Source organism: Astyanax mexicanus, chromosome 8 (assembly GCF_023375975.1).
Source record: "Astyanax mexicanus isolate ESR-SI-001 chromosome 8, AstMex3_surface, whole genome shotgun sequence".
NCBI classification, from domain to species: domain Eukaryota; kingdom Metazoa; phylum Chordata; class Actinopteri; order Characiformes; family Acestrorhamphidae; genus Astyanax; species Astyanax mexicanus.
The window spans coordinates 52961407-52980403 of NC_064415.1; the positions used below are offsets into that span (position 1 = coordinate 52961407).

The window sequence follows — 18997 nt, forward strand, 5'->3', positions numbered from 1 at the left end:
TTTTTAGAAATGATAGCAGCTAGCAGCAAAAATAACAACAGTTATTGTCTTATTGTGTGTGAATTCAGTGGACGTCCTAATGGATATCAGTATATTTCAATATATATTTGTTTCAAGCATTCCCCTCTTGAACGTCCTTTTAACAAAGGACTAATTCACATTAAAGATTTAGAAGAGAAATAAACAGACCATCTCAGCACCTTCTTCTCATTTCTCTCTCTCTCTCTCTCTCTCTCTTTCTTTTTTTTTTTTTTTTTTACCTTTCGCTTGATTTCTCTCTCTTTCACACCACAAAACAATCCCATATCTATCTGACAAGCTTACGAGCCAGAACCCCTTTACCCTCATACCATTTCCTCTCTTCTGTCTGTGCCAACAGCGCCTTCTAAAGGACTGGAGGCAAATAGTGCTTTGTTTTCCTGGTTCTCTCTCTGCTGCTGCTGCTGCTTCCTTTGGTCTCACAACGGGGACAGTCGTCTCTGTCATGTCCATTCTTCATCTCTCTCTCCCTCTCTCTCTCTCGCCCTCGCTCTCCTCGTCCCCACCCACCTCACCTCTCCATTAGCACGTTTATATTTATGTATATATATATTTTTTTTTAACCATTGAGCAGGTAAACCACCAGCTCGTAGGTGCACATCATGATTGCGGTGTTGGGGATCTGCCGGACCAGGTGGGTGGTCAGGCCGCGGTACAGCGCCCTGTAGCCCTCCTCGCGGAACACCATGCTCAGGGTCTGGAAGAACGAACGGTACTTGCTGCCCTCCTCTCGTAGCCGGGTACGAATCACCTCTGCAAAAGAGGACACAGGACAAGGGTTATTTGCTAAGCTAATGCAAGAAGGAAGAGGGGGAAAATATGGCATATATTATGGCATAACTGTAGCAAACTGCATTTCAGGGTTCATACACTGCATTTCCATGATTTTTTCATGACTTTATGCCTTCAAGGGGAATTTTCATGACTATATGATTTTTCATGACTGAAACATCAGTGCAGACATGGACAATAAAACCAAAAAGCAACTAAAACAATAATTAAAATCGATTATAGTAGGCCTAAAATTTATCTTTTAAAAACGCTGACGTAATCTTTAATAATAAAATGTGTGTCATATCCCGAAAGCTCCATTGTGTAGGGCTAAATTACTGAACTAACTATTTGTTAGCTCAAATTAGATTTTATCCATCAATAAACTGAAACGCGAAGATTTGTAGACCTAATTTCCATGACTTTTCGAAAACTGGGTATTTGTATTTTTCCAAAACTTGTCCAGGCCTGGATTTTTTTTTTTTTTTTTATTCCACAGCTTATCCAGGATTTACTTGCTGGTTTCACAATGAACCAGGGCTATAAGTGTGAGTTTTTAAGTGGAGTTTCTCCAGCACTAAGCATTAGCATTAGGCGATAACCACAACGCTAGCTTTTACGCTGTTCAGGGAATGTAGTATATGTGTTCACTGTGTTAAAACAAGCTACAAGGGATGAACCGCTAGCTGATCAATGTCCTGTTAGTGCTGTGGTTAGTGGCTAATGCTAATGCTGCTGCACCCAGCCTTAGTGCTGGAGAAACTTCACTTGAAAACTCACCCTTATAATGTTGTACTTCAGCGGATTGGCTTTACAGCTTCTTAGTACCTCAATCACTTCACTGAAAACTTACCCTTGGACAAAATATTGGAAATCTAAGCTTACTGTAAATACACAGAAGCCCTTTTATCACCCGAATAAACAGTTTTCAGGAGAGAAATCTGTGTAGATTAACATGCAGCGCTCGTTTGACTTCAAAATATTTTTTTTATTTTTATTTTTAAGAATTAGTTTTGTTTACTTAGGCACTTTCCCCAGCTTTCCCATTAGAAGGGGAACATGGCAACATCCCTCACTTCAATGTAGGCATCCATATTAGTGTCACTTAATGCACCTTACAATCTGTTGCACCTTATAGTTTGAAAAATACGATACATATATACCAAACAAAAGTCAGTGATCCATAATGTCACGTTATTAATATTGCACTCTGTGTATCCAAAATTGGAGTAAAATAAATGGAGCTGGGTGAATATAATCTGCCTCTGTCAGATATCAAATATAAGAACAGTGTGCATTTTCCTTCGGTATCAAGCAAGCAGTAGCTTAATGTATGATTAAGTTGGCTTTCTGTGCTTTAAATGGATGTCCAAACCTTCATATGCCACTGTAAATATGATTTTTTTTCACAATTATAATGCAAGGAATTTATTTTTTTTGTGACTATATTTTAAAACCAAACCAAAACGGGCACATGTCACTCCGCTGCTCATTGAGCTCCACTGGCTACCAGTTGATGCTCGCATCAAATTCAAAACTCTTACAATCGCCTACAAGGTGATGACAGTACAGGCTCCTTCCTACCTGCACTCACTCCTGAAGGCTTACGCTACCTCCCGGCCGCTGCGCTCCTCCAATGAACGTCGCCTCGCTTTGCCAAACATTCACACAAAGCAATCCAGACTGTTCTCATACAGAGTTCCCCAATGGTGGAACAAACTACCTTCCACTACCAGATCAGGAGAATCTCTCGCTATCTTTAATAAACTCCTGAAGACAGAGCTCTTCAAAGAGCACTTACTCTCCTAACACCTCTAACTAACTACCTTCTACTACCAGATCAGGAGAATCTCTCACTATCTTTAATAAACTCCTGAAGACAGAGCTCTTCAAAGAGCACCTACTCTCTTAACACCTCTAACTAACTACCTTCTACTACCAGATCAGGAGAATCTCTCACTATCTTTAATAAACTCCTGAAGACAGAGCTCTTCAAAGAGCACTTACTCTCCTAACACCTCTAACACACTAACTACTTCTAACCTCATTTCCTTCTTCCCCTCCTTCACTCCTCTATCCCTTTATTTCCCTTCGACCTCCTTTAAGCCCTATCTAAAAATGGGTTATCTAAATTCCTATTACTCTGTACTTCATTATTGTAAGTCGCTTTGGACAAAAGCGTCTGCCAAATGAAATGTAATGTAATGTAATGTAATGTAAAAAACTACACATTAATCAAATCAAAGCACTAACTGCCATTACTAAGCTGTAATGCTGCTAATAGTAGCAAAATCAGGACAATGACTCACCGTGTGGATACGCGATGGATGTGGCGCAGGTTTTGGACGTCGCTGCAGCCAGCATCATTCCAACAAAGTCAGAAGCATCCTTCACCGATTCGTCCTCATCGTCCATGTTGGCGTTGGCTTTGGACTCCAGGAGCTTGCGTTTGATGCTCTCGTAGATGACAAAGTGGATGACAGTCTCTGAAATGCCAGCGTAGGAGGCAGACATGCCCCTATAAAAGCCTCGTAATCCGTCTGCCTGATAGACCCGCCGCACACACTCAAACGCATTCATGCGCCTCTCTCCGCGGTTTCTGCAGGGAGACAAAAGGAAGAAAACCATTAACAGGTTAAAAACTTTCAGTATCTTTCAGTAATTCAGTTAAAAATGGGAAACTCATATATTACATAGATGTATTACACACAGAGTGATCTATTTTAAGTGTTTATTCATTTTTATTGCTGATGATTAGGACCCAAAAGTCAGTAATTCAGAAAATTTGATTATTATATAAGACCAATTGGTACTTTTAGCAGCGTGGACAGTGTGCCAAGTCCTGCTGGAAAATGAAATCCGCATCTCCATAAAACCAACATCAGCAGATAGCATGTCTCTCCAAACCATCACTGATTGGTGGAAACTTCACACTAGACCTCAAGCAGTTTGAACTGTGTGTCTTTCCACTCTTCCTCCAGACTCTGCTCCCTTGATTTACAAATGAAATGTAAAATTTACTGATGATCAGTGATGGTTTGGAGAGACACGTCTGTCATCTGCTGGTGTTGGTCCACTGTGTTTTATTATCAAGTCTAAAGTCAGTGCAGTTTTGTTTTCCCACAAAATCTTACAGCACTTCATGCTTCCCTCTGCTACTGACAACTTGGCACACTGCCCACACTGCCAAAAGTACCAATTGGTCATTTACAATATTCTAATTTTCTGAGACACTGATTTTTGGGTTTTTCATTGGCTGTAAGCCATAATCATCAACAATAAAATAAATAAACACTTAATATAGATTGCTGTGTGTGTGTGTAATACATCTATATAATATATGTGTTTCACATTTTGAACTGAATTACTGAAATAAAGAACCTTTTCAATGATAAATATATCATTAATTGAACAGCAACAGGAACATGAGAAGCTCTGCTTACCTGGCATCCAGCTGCAGCCGGGTCTTTATGAGCCAGATGGGATTGGTGGCCGTGATCGCGGTGAACCCTGGGAAAAAGCAGTGTCCGGGTCAGACATGGAAGTGACACGGTCAATTCACAGTCACTCAGTCAGCCTATGGCTGATAAGGATACTGATCAGGCCTACACACCTCAAAACAAAAACTCGCCTACAGTCATTTCACACTCCAGAGAAGCACTGTGGACTTCTGGAAGATGTGTTTATGGCCTGTTTGATTTGGAAGCGCGAGATAAATTCTTATCTGACATATCTGACATGGACTCATATCAGTGAGGATTTATTGAATATGGCTAAGTGTGCTGCACAGGAACGCAGTGGGATCATCAACAGTGATGGTTATCTTATCCTATGGATGCCAGTTTTCTTTTCTTTTTTTCACACACATCTAGATAAAAACTGTTTATCATTAATCACAAATTATATATTTATTTTTTTTTGAACAGGGAACTAAGTTTAAAGCCACAAACACATCTTAGAGTAGATGACCACATAAAAGCGAATAAAGCCCATCTAACTGAAGCTATAAAATTGTGAACAAGTATATTTAAATTAATGTAATATTGTATATTACATAAAAAGCTAATTTTAAATGGTATTTTAGGAGTATTACCATAATATGGTTGAAAAAAAATTATTAAACCTGACAGTGAAATAAACTAAGATTTCTAAGTTTCTATTTATGCATTTAATTTATTTTAATTAAGTGTTCATACAGTGCTTAATATATAATTATATACTGTATATTGTATTCGGTTGTTTTCAGATGTCATCTCCACAATGGCATTCCCAAAAATGCAATATGTGAGATACTTAAAATATAAATATTAGCATTGCAAAGATGTCTTAACCGTTATTTTTTTCTAGTCACCAATCAATGAGTTGCCAGTTAATTAAGAAGTACACCTTTTGATAGACAGACCTTTTACATACATCTATTTTACAAGCATTTACATTTACATTTATAGATCTTAGCTGACGTTCTTAACCAGAGCGACGCAGAAGGTTATTCCTGTTACAGAGGTGGGCCAATGAAGTGTTAGGAGTCTTGCCCAAGGACTCTTATTGGTGTAGAGCAGCATTCATTCACCTAGACCTGGAATTGAACCCCAGTCTCCCGAATGGTAGCACACTGGTAGGCAGTGGTGTTATCCACTGGACATAGCAAGAGCCATAACTACCAGTGACCAGTAGTCCCATGGATTAACAGTGGGACAGAAAGGGAAAAGGAGGATGTTGAAAATGGAAGACGAGCCAGAATAAGTCAAATAACATTGTAAATCAGCATTTCTTTCTTTTTGGTTGATTACAATTGCTGAATGGTCATCATGCACATCAAGGGTCTTCAGTGAAGATGCGTCTTCAGAGGACACAAGATTATCAAGAGTGCACACCGAAGACGTGGACAAAAGTCCAAACGTCCAAAGTACTCTTGCATTATGCTCTTCTGAACGAAATGCAAGCAACATCAGTCCAAGCTACCGCAAAGACTGTTTTTTTGTTTTAAGGGAATTATAATGAGCAAATTCAGTTGCATTAAGTTGCACTTATACAGCTTTGACTTGTATGGAGATAAACCTGAACCTGTTGGCACAGATATTTGGGCAATGTGGGCATGACGAATAAAAATCCCTTTCAGTGTTGAGCTGTGGAAAAGGAATTATCCCACCACCTGGAATTATGATGGTACAAGTTGGGGATAAAGTGGGCAGCACATTTGCCATTCAGTGCTTGGGGTCTTGGGTTCAAGTCCGTATGTGGGTAGAGTTTTCATGTCTTCTTTGACTTTGAGATTGGTGAGGATTGACTTTCTGTCAAGTGTAAAGGATTGGGTAGTGTGTTGATTGTAAATGTGTCCTTATGTACTAGAATGGTACTGTGCTCAATACATTCACAAAGAATGAATGAGCAGTTGTAGTACTCTTATCCATAAAGTGAATATAGCACGTTGACCTCCATGATGCATCCTCAGAATTACCGTATTTTTTGCATTATAAAGCACACTTAAAATCCTTTAAATTTCACAAAATTTGAGAGTGCGCCTTATAATCTGGTGCATACAATATCTTATGTATGAATTTTACCAGTCAGGTATTAAGGAGCAGTAAAGCCACTCTGCTGAAGTGCAGTGTTATAAAGGAGTTTTTGTAAAGTTTCTCCAGCACGAGGCTGGAGCAGTATTAGCATTAGCTGCTAACCGCACTAATCATTTCACTTTTTTGCCATCTAGAGGAGAGTATAAAAGCTGCAACCTGATATAACCCTGGATTACCGGAACACTCAGGGTTCCTTAGTGTAGCTCTATTGGGTGGCATTTACTAGCGCTAACTGCAGCTAATGCTGCTGCACCCAGCCTTATTGGAAATCTGGAAATCTATGCTTACTGTAAATAAACATAAGCTCTTTACTCACCCAAACAAATAGTTTTCAGGAGAGAAATCTGTGTAGATTAACATTCAGCGCTCGATTGACTTTGACAGAAAATGTTTACACTTTTATATACAACTCCAACACCCCTGTTCCTTACTAGTAGTGTTGCATAATGTGCCTTGTAATCCAGTGTGCCTTATGTATGAAAACAGAGCACAAATTAGACGTTTATTGGTTGTGTGCCTTATAGCGCAAAAAATATGGTAGGTAGGTGTTAATAGGTGCCCAATTTGCAGCACTTATATAGCGCAATGTCATTTAGTGGATATTCTGGAGTTGTGGTGCACCATTCTTATGAAGAGACACTAATGTATGTGTACTAATATTTTGACCAGGTACAGCAAACATTTTAATTGTTCTAACGACTGCCAAAAGTGGCATAGGGTAAAAAAAGAGAGGTGTACCTAATACACTGGCAACTCATTGCATGGCGGACACGTTACTGTGCTGATTTAGGTTACTGTCTTCAATAGTAATAATATAGGTGCTAAGAACAGCATGCTGGTTAAATATATAGTTGTAGATTTGGATGTTCTAATATATATATATATATATTTGAAAAAAGTTGCCTTAACCAGTTTTGAGCTTTTTCTTTAGAATAAATTTGATAAAGCTTTACTAAAATCCCCCTATTTAAAGCGGATGATGAAGGATAAGATGATGACTGTTACAGATGAATGTTCAAATACTCATAGGAAATCGATGTACAGTGTATAGTATACAAAATGCTGTACAATACTATACAGTCTGTATTAGTGTGCATATACTGTACACTACATGATAAACATTCTTACATCTATCAAACCAAAAGGAGGTCTACTGACCTACAGTGTGGGGTGGGGGCTCTAGACAGGGTAAGAAGCCTAGGGCAACTGGGTGAAGGAGGATGATATATACAGTATATATCGATACGAGAAGAAGAGACAGAGAGAGAGTGAGAGCGAGAGATAAATATAGGAAGAGATAGATGAATAGGAAGAGAGAAAGAGAGAGATAGATAGAGAGTGTGTCTCTTGACGAGTACTCACAGGGGAGGGGCAAAGCTCCTCCTCACAGCTGCAGGACGAAGCCTGCAGATATGGGGGGGCAGAGCAGGCTGGCTCACAGACCCTCTCGCAGGGTGCAAAGCTACAGTACAGGCCTAAAATAGACACAGGCTTTTCTGTACCACAATCACAAGCAGCAGCAGCAGCAGTCCACGCACACCCCTGTGCCGTGGCAGGCACATGGGGGGGTGGAGCACTTCAACAAACCCCGCCCACATCCCACCCGACCCCAGGGCCCACCCTCATATGACATACCCTTTACCCTACTTGTGCTTTTCACTTGCTTTTCCCAACTTTCCATTTCATAGAAAGACAGAGAACGACAAGAAAGAGAAAGAGAGAGAGAGAGAGAGAGAGAGAGAGAGAGAGAGAGAGAATAGGAAAGAGAATTTGAGAATAGTGGGGGCGGGGCTTAAATAGAAAGAAAGCAGGAAAGTAAGTAATCAGGGTTCTTGCACCATTTTAAAAACCAAATTTAATGTTTTTTAAGAGCTTTTTAAGACCACAATAAATATCATTTAAAACCCAAAAATGTAAATAATTTTTCTTTGGTAGCTAACTCGTCACTAACGTTACAATGTTATCTACCTCCCCGCTTTATTATGTTATGTTAGCATGTTAGCTAGCTCACCGCTAATGTTACTATGTTAGTTAGCTCTCCACTAACCTTAGTTCTCTCTCCGGTAACGTAGCCAACTTACCGTTAATGTTATGTTAGCATGTTAGCTAGCTCTCTACTAACCTTAGTTCTCTCCCCATTAATGTAGCTGGATAACTCACTGCTAATGTTAGTATGTTATCTAGCTTGCTGCTAATGTTAGCTAGTTCTCCGCTAACCTTAGTTCTCTCCCCGGTAACATAGCCGACTCGCCGTTAATGTTATGTTAGCTAGCTCACCACTAATGTTACTATGTTAGCTAGCTCTCCAATAACCTTAGATCTCTCCCCAGTAATGTAGCTGGATAACTCACTGCTAATGTTAGTATGTTACCTAGCTCACTGCTAATGTTAGCTAGCTCTCTGCTAACCTTAGTTCTCTTCCCGGTAACGTAGCAAACTCAACATTAAAGTTATGTGAGCATGTTAGCTAGCTCACCGCTAATGTCACTATGTTTGCTAGCTATCCACTAACCTTAGATCTCTCCCCAGTAATGTAGCTGGATAACTTACTGCTAATATAAGTATGTTAGCTTGCTCCCCGCTGGCTACATAACTTGCTGCTAATGTTACTATATTAGCAAGCTCTCCACAACCCTTAGTTCTCTCCCCAGTAATGTAGCTCGATAACTCGCTGCTAATATTAGTATGTTAGCTAGCTCCCCACTAGCTACATAACTTGCTGCTAATGTTACTATATTAGCTAGCTTTCAGCTAACCTTGGTTGTCTTCCAAGTAATGTAGCTAAATAACACTACTAACTAGCTTACCCCTATGGTTAACCTTCTCTTTCTTGTAACATTAGCTAACTCGCTGCTAAAGTTAGCACCGGCATTAAACGCACAGTCTGAAAATTATCCGGATTTTAATTTAAGACATTTTAAGACTTTTTAAGGACCTGCAGGAACCCTGGTAATAAGAATCCTAAAGAGATCAAGGGAGAACAGGGGAGAAAGAGAGTAAGAGAACAGGAGAGAGAGAAAGACAAAAGACAAGAGAGAAAGAGAGAGAGAGAAAGAGGCAGATGTATTGTCTCTTGAGTTTTAAAGGACATCATTAAACCAGTGCTTTTTGACTAGGTCTGGAATACAGGAGGTCAAATGAGTTACAGAACAGTCCTGCTGGTTCTACACAGCAGTAAAACCATTAGCACCATTAATATTTACGAGGTAACCATAACTAGGTGATAAAGGGAGTCATCAGAAATAAAGCGGGGACAAAAGTCTACATAAACAACAGTAAAAAAAAAAAAAAAGTCAGGCAGTGCAAGTTACAAAATGCAAATGCTAACCTTGTCGGACACCTTAATACTACCCAATAGATTGAGTATCTTTCACCCTAGAGGCCCCAAGATGATCAGTCAAGACATGTTTTTTAATGTGTGCTTCGTTAGTTGAGAACAGGAGATGCAAAGGAGCTAATGATGCTAATGTTGCTAACAAGCAAAGGATTTACGTAGGGGGTCATCTGGTCTCATCTACACTATATTGCTAGAAGTATCTACTCGCCTGCATTTGGTGCATTTGTTGATGTAAGGTTTGGATGGGATGAAGCTGTTCTTGTACTGTTCTTGAGCTAATCTTAAGCTACATGAAGTTTGGAGGTCTGTATTGATGGACTCTTTATTATTGCTATCATTCCCAGTCTCTTCCTAATAATAATATAATCTCTATAATATCACTGACAGTTGACTGTGGAATATTTAGTAGTGAGGAGGAAATTTCAGGACTGAACTTGTTGCACAGGTGCTGCATCCAATCACGGTAACACGCTGGAATTCACTGACCTACTGAGAGTGACTCATTCTTCACTAATGTTTGTAGAAAAAGTCTTCATGTCTAGGTGCTTGGTTTTAAACACCTGTGGCCATGAAAGTGATTGTTCAATAATGTGGATGGGTGAGCAAATCAACTGATATCGCCCACAGTGCTAAACCAGGATATAAAAAGTGAAACATATTTTGGTGGGATACCAAAAATACGCCATAAAACCGCCAAAAATGGCTAAATGCATTTACTAAGAAACATGCATTTACTGTATTTAAAGTGTGTCATAATGATTGAAACCTATGGAAAACCTTCCCTTCTCTGCTGGTAATCAGCAGTACGCTTGTTAGTTCTCTTGTTCCAACATGTGTTTTTGATGTTATTTTGTAGGAGGTATGTTATTTTTAGCATTTTAGAGTGGTACTGTGTTTGTTTGAATAAAAAAAAAAATGCAGACAATAACCTTTGTTTTTAAAATATCCAGATTCGTGTGGCTGGACCCGGAGGAAAATCGATTAAAGCATAAGTCAAGTGTTTGTTTTCAACATTAGCCTCTACTAAGCATCTACTGCTGTAAGCTACTGAAGCACACATCACATATCAAACACGCATTGGCTGACTGTACTATATCTGGGGCCTGTGATCTGTCAGGATAATTTTATCATTCTCCACATAACTCCCTTTTGATTTGATATTTGATTCAATTTATTTAATTAACAGGGAAAATACACAATAATCAATAAAATTACTTCATAATGTGCATGTGCCAGATTTAGCCAAATGGCCAAATTTCTACGGCAGTCACTGGGCAGGTTTTGCTATAGCACACTATACTGACTACTATAGTTTGTGCTTTTATCTTGACATTTATTTTATTTTTGTTTTATATTTTACTCTATTTTATTTTTATATTTATTTTTATTTTTTAATTTAATTGCTTTTTGGGTGGAATTGGACCATGAGATTACAATTTTGGTCCACCTTATGTACCACATGTGAAATGAATGACAAAATTCTCTTAAGGTTTGTTATCTAAAGTAAAACTACAATGCCATTTTGATCAAGGCAGGACAAGGTACAAATGAATTATACTAAATATATTTTGTGTCAATCATCTGAAAGCTGAATCCATCCTTATTTATTTCTAAATAAGGGAGGGAATTTCCTTTTGGAAATCTGGACCTGCATACATACCAGATTAAGTTCTCTCTTAGTTTTTTTATTATTATTATTATTACTACTATTATTATTTTTATTTATATTTATTTTTTCCGTCCCAACAAATACATTATGTTGTCTATTGGCAGTGCATTTAGCCACTAGAACATGGCATTCTCTAACAATGTGCAAAAAACTAAACAAGCCTGCACAGTCGGTCATGGAAAGGAGGCCAGTGTAACCTGCTCCATGTTCCTGTGACAGGCGAGAGGGTGACCTACATCTCCTCAGGGAACACGGTTTAGACTTACACACAGTGTAAACATCAACAACCTGGGAGTTAATCATGGCTATAAACAAATCTAACAGGCTGCTGACTGACTTCCTGACAGTTTTCTGGTTTTCTCTCATGTTTACATTAGCATTTAGCCTTCACTTAGCCTTAATGTGCTGGAGGTTAGTCCCAGATAAGCTTTAATTTAGACCTAATCTCTAGTCTTATCTCAGCTTAGCCCTGCCATGTCATTGTTTATTAGCCATATCTGTAACTTACAGCTCTGAGGCCTAGTTTGTTTTTAGCCTTAGCTTTAGCTGTTAGCATCTACTGTGTGATTTATCTTTAGTTCTCAGGTTTAAGTTTATGAAAGCAACTTCCTTATAAAGAGAATCAATCTGCATAAGGTTTGCTAAAGCTAACAATACTTAGAAAAGGTTTAGAACACCCAAACCATCATCAGAAAACTCTATCAGCTTTTTTTTTCTGTCAGATTTCTCTTGTGTTTACATTTAGTTGAGTCCCAGATAAGCCTTTATTTAGGGCTAAGCTGAAATAAGACTAGGGGATTAGGTCTGTCCATGTTGTTTGTTTATTAGCCATATCTGTAACGTACAGCCTTAAGGGCCTAGTTTGTTTTTAGCCTTAGCTTTAGCTGTTAGCATATGCTGTGTTTCTTTCTTTACTTCTCAGGTTTATGTTTATAGAAGCAGCTTCCTTATCAAGATAATAAATCTGCATAAGGATTGGAAATGCTAAGCTAACAACACTTAAACAAGGGTTAGTAGACCACCCAAACCACAATCAGAAAACTATCAGCTTTTATTTTTCTGTCAGTTTTTTTCATGTTTACATTTAGCCTTTACTTAGCCTTAACTTGCTGTAGGTTAGTCCCAGATAAGCTTCAATTTAGGGCTGTCCATGTTGTTTGTTTATTAGCCATATCTGTAACTTACAGCCCTGAGGCTTACTTTGTTTTTAGCATTAGCATTAGCTTTAGCGGTTAGCATCTGCCCTGTGTTTTGTTTTTGTTTGTTTAGTTCTCAGGTTTATGTTCATGGAAGCAGCTTCCTCACCAACAGGATCAATCTGCATAAGAATTGAGAATGCTAAAGCTAACAACACTTAGACAAGGCTTAGTAGACCACCCAAACCACAATCAGAAAACTCTACCAGCTCTTCCTTTGACAGTATTTCAGTATTTGGTTTCCTTGCCAGTTTTCTCTAGTGTTTAAATTTAGCATTTAGGCTACACTTAGCCTTAACGTGCTGTAGGTTAGTCCCAGATAAGACTTAATTTAGACCTAATCTCTAGTCTTATCTCAGTTTAGCCCTGCCATGTCCTTGTTTATTAGCCATATCTGTAACTTACAGCCTTAAGGGCCTAGTTTGTTTTTAGCCTTAGCTTTAGCTGTTAGCATATGCTGTGTTTCTTTCTTTACTTCTCAGGTTTATGTTTATAGAAGCAGCTTCCTTATCAAGATAATAAATCTGCATAAGGATTGGAAATGCTAAGCTAACAACACTTAGGGTTAGTAGACCATCAGCTTTTATTTTTCTGTCAGTTTTTTTCATGTTTACATTTAGCCTTTACTTAGCCTTAACTTGCTGTAGGTTAAGTCCCAGATATCAGACATAAGCTCTAGTCTTATCTCAGCTTAGCCCTGTTTATGTCGTTGGTTTATTAGCCATATCTGTAACTTACAGCCCTGAGGCTCAGTTTGTTTTTAGCATTAGCTTTAGCTGTTAGCATGTGCTGTGCATTTTTTGTTTAGATCTCAAAACATACAGGATCTTACAGGAACACTTAGTAGATCTACAGCTCTGAAAAAAAAGACTAAAAGAGAACTTAAAAATGATTTTTTTTTTTTTATTTTACCACACTGAAGAGGAAGATGGATGATTGCAAGCCATCAAACCAAAGCTGAACTGCTTTAATTTTTTGCAACAGGAGTGCCATAAAGTTATCCAAAAGCAGTGTGTAAGACTGGTGGAGGAGAACATGATGCCAAGATGCATAAAAACTGTGATTAAAAACAGGGTTATTCCACCAAATATGGATTTCTGAACTCTTAAAACTTTATGAATATGAACTTGTTTTTTGTTGCATTATTTGAGATCTGAAAGCTCTGCATCTTTTTTTTTTTTGTAATTTCAGTCATTTTTCATTTTCTGCTCTAAATGACAATATTTTAATTTGGAATTTGGGCGAAATGTTGTCTGTAGTTTAAAGAATAAAACAACAATGTTCCTTTTACTCAGACATAAACCTATAAACAGCAATATCAGAGAAACTGATTGAACAGTGACTGCCTACTAACACTGGCACTTAAAATATATCCCAGCTTCTTTAAATGTACTGTAATGACAAGGTTAGCATTTGCAGTGGCTGACTACTGTATATACTGTACACAAAAGGTGCATAAGGGTTTTTTTTTTTCCCCCAGTTATCTTAGCATGGGTTACAGACTGGTTAGGGGCTGGTTAAGTCTCAAGACTGTGCAAGTAACAAGGAGGTTAAAAGAAAAAAAGCTAAAAGCTAGCTAGAGCAGCTACATCAATATAATAACCATTAGCATTGTCATCATCATTAGGAGAATCATAGTCATACCAGTGAGATGGAGATGCGACTACCTGAGGCGTCCCGATTCCGCCCGCGTCACTCGCGAGGACCGCTGCCCACCGCGCATGGCGCCCTATATGTTAGCGTAGCGCCCTGCTAGCGGCCGCTACTACACACAGCACAGACAGCGTGTGAAGCCAGACTGTTTAGTAGCACACTGGTATGTAATGATTTAGGTCCTCCAGCCCTCAAAAAAGGTAGAAGAAGAAAACAAAAAGGAAAAAAGTGGGAAAGGAAAGCACAACCCAAACTTTGAGGACCTTCCCTTTTTCATCCCCCTCCCTCCCCTCTATTAACAATTGCTCCTTAGATTCTGTTTGCACAATAAATCAATATACACAGTGTATTTTCCAGCGTTTATTGAACACAGTGGGTGTTAAAATTACACTAACAGTGTTGAATCAACACTAGCAAATTTACTGTGTATATTATACATATTATGGTATAGCCTTGATTTGTTTTTAAAGGGCCCATATCAGTAATAGATTACTTACAGCTACAAAGCATCTTGTTGTGAGCATTGCTTTTGTAATATCACAAAATCTAAGCATATAGTAAATACTATATTACATAAATCTGTCTATTCACAATTTATTTAATTATGGGTAATTTGTAAGGTAATTTAGTACCTCCCACTCATTTTAAAGTAAAAAAAAAAGTTATTGTAGAAACCTTAGTTTCAAGGCACAATACACTGGAGACACTGGTATGCAAAAGTTTAGGCACAGCTTAAGTCCTTTCAGTCTTGTTTAGGATTTGTTTTCTTCCATCCTTTCTTAAAAAAAAGGCTTCTAAATCTGTAAGGTTCTCACTCCACTTTTATTATGTTTAAGACTGGGAACTGTAAGAATAATAGCAAAATCTCCAGTTATTATATTGTGGATTTTAGGGTGTATTTAGGGTCATAATTGTCATAAATTCTCAAAAATCTTCCTAAATCAAGCTATTTTCATCTTTTTACATTTGTGAGGTTGAGGTTTGCTTTAGGGCTGCAAATAATGACTATTTTAGTAGTCAATTATTTGTGCAATAAGTCGATTAGTCACAATTTTTTTGTCATACCCTCAATTTGTACTTACTACTGGCGAGGACAGCTAAACATTTAGGCCCCAGGATTATTTTTTTTTTTTCTTTTGTTTGATGTACATACAGCTCTGGAAAAGAAATAAGAGAGCACTTCATTTTCTGACTCAGTTTCTCTGATTTTGCTATTTATAGGTTTATGTTTGAGTAAAATGAACATTGTTGTTTTATTCTAGAAACTACAGACAACATTTCTCCCAAATATTCTTTAAAAAATATGCAGCGCATTCATCAATATTTAGTGGAATAACCCTGGCATGTTCTCCTCCACCAGTCTTACACACTGCTTTTAGATAACTAAAGAAAATCAAGCAGTTCAGTTTGGTTTGATGGCTTGTGATGAACTATATTCCTCTTGATTATATTCCAGAGTTTTTCAATTTGGTAAAATAAAAATAAAAAATCATAATTTTTAAGTGGTCTCTTATTTTGTACCAGAGCTGAGTACAGTATCTTCCCAACATTTAGCAAGCTAACGTTAGTTTAACTAATGTTAGTCATGTTAATAAAGGAGTGAAGCCTGTTTAAACTAATTACAGAATTTGCTGCCATTTCCTGACCCTATTGTCCCCTTTTGCAGTTAAAACGTCTCAGTAACACAGGCTGCAACACCCAAAGCCCAAATCATAATAAATTAACCCCTACCATTAGAGCTCTACTACTGGATAAGTGTTCTTCTTATGATCTTTATAGTGAAAGGAAGGGATTTGGGGATTAAGTTGCTATTTTAACCATCCTAATAGAAGCTGTCTGAACACTTCCTTCAACCTAACCTTAACTATTCCTATTAGAAAGTGCCGTTTCTTGATTACATTGCAATTCAGGCAAACAATATGACTTCCTGAAGACAATTTTCTGTCTACATATAGTCTTCATAGTCTGTGCACATTGATTTTCTTCATTCTCATTTCAGGCAGCTGTTTAGAAGAGGGAGTCCACTGCTGCTTTTTGATCTGGGTGCCTAATTCTTTTGCATGCCAGTATAACAGTCTTAAAATGGTACCATTAATAATATAAGGCAAATTTAGAATATGGGCCCTTTATTTCCCCCCCCCCCCCATTATCATTCCTCTAATACCAATAATTCATTTCTATGAGATGTAATCAAAAACTATATGTAACCTATATGTAACTATATGTGACCTAAACTGCTGAATACTTGGCTTCACAAGCTGTGGAAACTGGCCTTTTTCATGCTTTTTTCCAGCAGTTTGATCCTGAAAGTCTTCAATTGTGCTTTCAGACTAGAAACTAACAAACTAACAAACGTCCTGAAACATTTATCCAAAACACGAGTCATCTAAAGCGGAGTTGTCTACACTATTGCTATTCAACTCTGCTTAACATGTATCCAACAAAGAAACCACATAAAATACTGTATATAAGTAAAAAATAAAAAGTAAATAAATAAATAAATAAAAACACACATCACCCAAGACTCAAATTTAGTACTACTAAAGACTACTAAGAGGTGAGTACCGTTTTAGTTCAAAGGGTGACACACACAAACCAAACAACCAATGCAAACGTTTAGTATCTAAAGCAAAAAATGCTGCTAATAACCATGATAACGAGAGGCCCGTGGCCCTGACCCTTACCTGCGAGGCCGGCGGACACCATGTGGACCTGCGTGGAGTCGGGCTCGAACACATCGTTTAACTTCTCTTTAGCCGTGGAGTAAGCGGCAAAGTAGATCGCTCTGTGGAGGAAGAGAAAGACAGTCAATCTTCTTAGATCTTCTTCAACATCCAACAACATTTTAAAGCTATATGATAACTGTGTTCATTTAGGTGCCACATCTGTTTTTATTGTTGATGATTATGGCTAACACCTAATTAAAACCAAGAAATCAGTGTCTCAGAAAATTAGATGTTATGTAAGAACGATTGGTACTTTTGGCAGTGTGGGCAGTGTGCCAAGTCCTGCTGGAAAATGAAATCCACATCTCCATAAAAGTTGTCAGTAGCAGAGGGAAGCATGAAGTGCTGTAAGATTTTCTGGGAAAACAAAACTGCACTGACTTAAACTTTAGACTTGATATAAAACACAGTGGACCAACACCAGCAGATGACAGACATGTCTCTCCAAACCATCACTGATCATCAGTAAATTTTGCATTTTATTTGTAAATCATAGGAGCAGAATCTGGAGGAAGAGTGGAGAGAAACACAGTCCAAACTGCTCGAGGTCTAGTGTGAAGTTTTCATAATCAGTGATGGTTTGGTTTCAAAACCGGTTTTGACCAAAATATTTGCGACCTATAGCGTATTGTAGCAGTTGTGTATCACACAGCTTGATTTAGAGCGTGTTGGTGTGTCTTTGGTATTGTTTTTGGAACGCATAAAAAGTGCAGATTATTCTCCTAATTAATCATGCGTGTTTTGGGCGTAACGTAAAATAAACTGAACAGTGTGTCAGTTGTTATTCCCTTTAAGAGGCAGGTGAGCTCTGACTTTGGTGAATTTGTATCTTAACAGAGTGGTGCTGTGTGTATCTCGCTGGCACTTTGTGCACCTATAGGAATGACTGTTGTTTAGGTTCATTTCAGTCAGTGGTGCACCTGTGTTTTCCGCCGCCAGAAATGTACCTTAACACACCTCACTTCCAGACCACTACGCCCATCAGTGTATATTCATTACTAAACTTTGATGCTATTTTAACGGTGCAAGGGGTGCAAGGTGTGAAAATAGACTGTTGACGGGGTGCAAGATAGCGAAAAGCATTGTGACATGCCTTGCATATAGAGGAAAAAAAACTATAGGGCACTTAATGTCCGAAAAACGGGCTTAAATTAAACTGCTAAAGCCGCAATCCAACAAGAAAATTACCTAAATGTACCTTACATACGATAAGTAAACTATCAAAGATGAAAAAGTCACAGAATTGCAGTTCTAATGCAATCTACTGCTGCTGTTTTCCAAATCCAGTTCATTCAGCTGGCCTTGTCCCAGTATAAGCTGGTGCCAGATGTTCAAACAAGGTTCATGAGTAGAACGACATGGTGGAATTTATGAACCTTCCCAGATGCCGGAGATATTAAGTTGCTAAAGCCTCTTAAAATTACAGCAACTGTACTGAGTGATGAAAAGATTCTGACTGTATAGTTCATCCCAGCATCAGAAAAAAAACACAAACTATAACTAGTATCTAGATATAATACAAAACCAATATAACGTAAAATTCTCTATAGGGGATATACATTACAATGCAATGTCTTTTATTTTAAGCCCACTCCAGAGACCACTCTATCCAATAGAAACAGATGTTGATGGACATTCCTATTGGACATATTTTGGGCTTTGGTTTTCTTAGTAAAAAGAAATATAAAATACCCCCCCAGGAAAGGAAAGCAATAACAAGATATATCTCAGATCTGAGGCTGACTTTATATGACCAGCTGCAGTTTTGTAGGCTGTAAACTGTAGATTTGCAAGACATTCCAATATTCCAGGTCTCTAAGATGAAGCTAAACTTGGTGACAGACTGAATCAATCTAAAATGTTTCCTACAAAATTAGGGAAATACTTTGCAAGACTACCAAATCTTTGTTGGAGCAGATTTCTCCCCTAGCAGCTAGTGCTAATACTGCTCCAGCCTCGGTGCTGGAGAAACTTCACAGAAATTCTTTATAATGCTGCACTTCAGCAAAGTGGCTTTACTGCTCCTTCAT

The 18997-nt window shown here is 38.1% G+C and overlaps 1 protein-coding gene across 1 annotated transcript in view; it reads right to left on the reverse strand.

Annotated features, from left to right (window-relative positions):
* Positions 1–236: 236 nt before the first annotated feature.
* Positions 237–18997, reverse strand: part of slc25a36a (solute carrier family 25 member 36a) — a 37994-nt gene continuing 19233 nt past the window's right edge. Inside the window, exons 4-7 of the mRNA XM_022677954.2 lie at positions 16926–17026; positions 4254–4320; positions 3120–3409; positions 237–792 (exon numbers count right to left, since the gene is read on the reverse strand). Coding sequence (XP_022533675.1) covers positions 599–792; positions 3120–3409; positions 4254–4320; positions 16926–17026 — 652 coding nt within the window. The 3' untranslated portion in view covers positions 237–598. The remainder of the gene's footprint in view (positions 793–3119; positions 3410–4253; positions 4321–16925; positions 17027–18997) is intronic.